The sequence below is a fragment of the Aphanomyces invadans genome (assembly GCF_000520115.1).
Source record: "Aphanomyces invadans strain NJM9701 unplaced genomic scaffold supercont1.75, whole genome shotgun sequence".
NCBI lineage: Eukaryota > Oomycota > Saprolegniomycetes > Saprolegniales > Verrucalvaceae > Aphanomyces > Aphanomyces invadans.
Genome location: NW_008580220.1, coordinates 95,058 through 96,734, shown reverse-complemented (window position 1 = coordinate 96,734; position 1,677 = coordinate 95,058). Strand labels below are relative to the sequence as shown.

Here is a 1,677-nt window from a genome sequence, read left to right as displayed (position 1 = left end):
AATTCCTTCAATACTTAATACCTGTTCTTCTCCATACACTGTGTAAATTTAATATTTTCCGGCGTTTCGATCTGGGGGGGAGATCAGTATTTCGCGGACTGTAACTGTGGAGGGTGCAACTCAGGTCATAATTGGAGCCGGAGTACGTGGTGGGTATCGTCGACTGTGGTGGATTGTTGGGAGGTAATGAGTCCGACGTGGGAGGCGCGATGGCGTGTACAGTAGTCCAATTACACAAATGAGGTCTCTCATTAGAAAGATTTTGCAACGTGTCCTTACACTTCCACTTCACTACAATGCGCCAAAACCCGTTTTTGGCCTCAAGTGTACGGACCAGTCAACCGTGAGTTTTGCAGACCAGTCACTCCACTTATCCGGTTATTTTACGGAACTAAACTTGAACCTTTCCGAGGCACAGTGCTCAAACATGGTGGTGGCACAAAGAGACCTCGCCGTCCTTCTTGCCTTCGCCAAGACCAGGCGGCAACGGCGCTACGTATCCACAATGATTGCGGCGCAAGTTGTGGAGAGGCCACTCATCCCGGACGTGCGTTTTGACCTGAACGCCATGTCAGATGCCAACGCTCTCCTCGAATTTCGTTTCGATGTTGCCGGTGTTCAGCAGCTGGGTTTCCTTCTTGGACTGCCCGCCGTGGTAATCACGCTGTCCCGCAATCGAGTGCTGCGTGACGAGGCCATGTGCATCTTGTTGTCGCGTATGGCTTTCCCCACTCGTCTCTTTGACATGTCCAGGACGTTTGGTCGCTCCCGCTCAGTGCTGTGTGATGTCTTTTTGCACGTTCTCAACGAAATATATGACTGTTGGGGCCACCTTTTGTACATCAACTACAAGCTCGTTCAACGCAACATTGACCAATACTGTGCTGCGATTCAACGCAAGGGTGCGCCCACAAACAGGGTCTTTGGATTTATTGATGGCACGAAAGTCCAGACCTGCCGCATTTCTGCAATCAACGATGGAAACAACTTGCAAAAGGAGATATACAGTGGTCTAAGCGCGTGCACTGTCTGAATTATCAAGCTGTCACTGTGCCGGAAGGGTTGTGTGCTCACTTCTTTGGGCCCATCGACCATGCTTCGCGAAAGTGGACTACTTGCCTACTTGGCAAATCATCCAGAAGTGTTTTTTGGAAAATGCATCTTTGGTGATCCAGAGTATGGAGTGTCCGACCATATGCTCTCTGGGTTCAAAGGCAATGGTCTGAGTACTTTGCAACGCGACTTCAACAAGTGGATGAGTCGTACACCAGTCTGTTGAGTGGAACTTTAAAGTGATGAAGACCTTGTGGTCACTTATTACATTTAAAGCTCTGTCAAAGACCAGGTTGTCACCAGCAGCAAGAGTTGTTTCGGTTGAAATGCTTCTCACCAATTGCCAGTGTTGCTACTTTGGTGGAAACCAAATTAGTAAGTTCTTCGAGCTTGACCCACCAAGTCTAGAATCATACTTGAACACGTTGGAAGTAGTAATTGTTCAACAAATACAAGATGATTCCATCAAACAAACAACATTAACCAAACTGTTATTGAGATTTACTGAGTGTCGAGAGCAATTTCATCTTTGTTTCATGTTGCACTCGCAACTGTTCATGCTGAAAACGAAGGTGTTCAGCACGTAGTTCTCGCTCACATCGACGCTCCTCGAACTCCCTTTCA

At 47.6% G+C, this 1,677-nt stretch overlaps 1 protein-coding gene across 1 annotated transcript; it reads left to right on the top strand.

The window, feature by feature from the left end:
- Window positions 1-505: 505 nt before the first annotated feature.
- H310_14569 (hypothetical protein) lies at window positions 506-1,033 on the top strand (the record flags this gene model as incomplete). Its single annotated transcript, XM_008882450.1, has 1 exon — window positions 506-1,033. The coding sequence occupies one exon, from the start codon at window positions 506-508 to the stop codon at window positions 1,031-1,033; it is 528 nt and encodes a 175-aa protein (XP_008880672.1).
- Window positions 1,034-1,677: the final 644 nt, after the last annotated feature.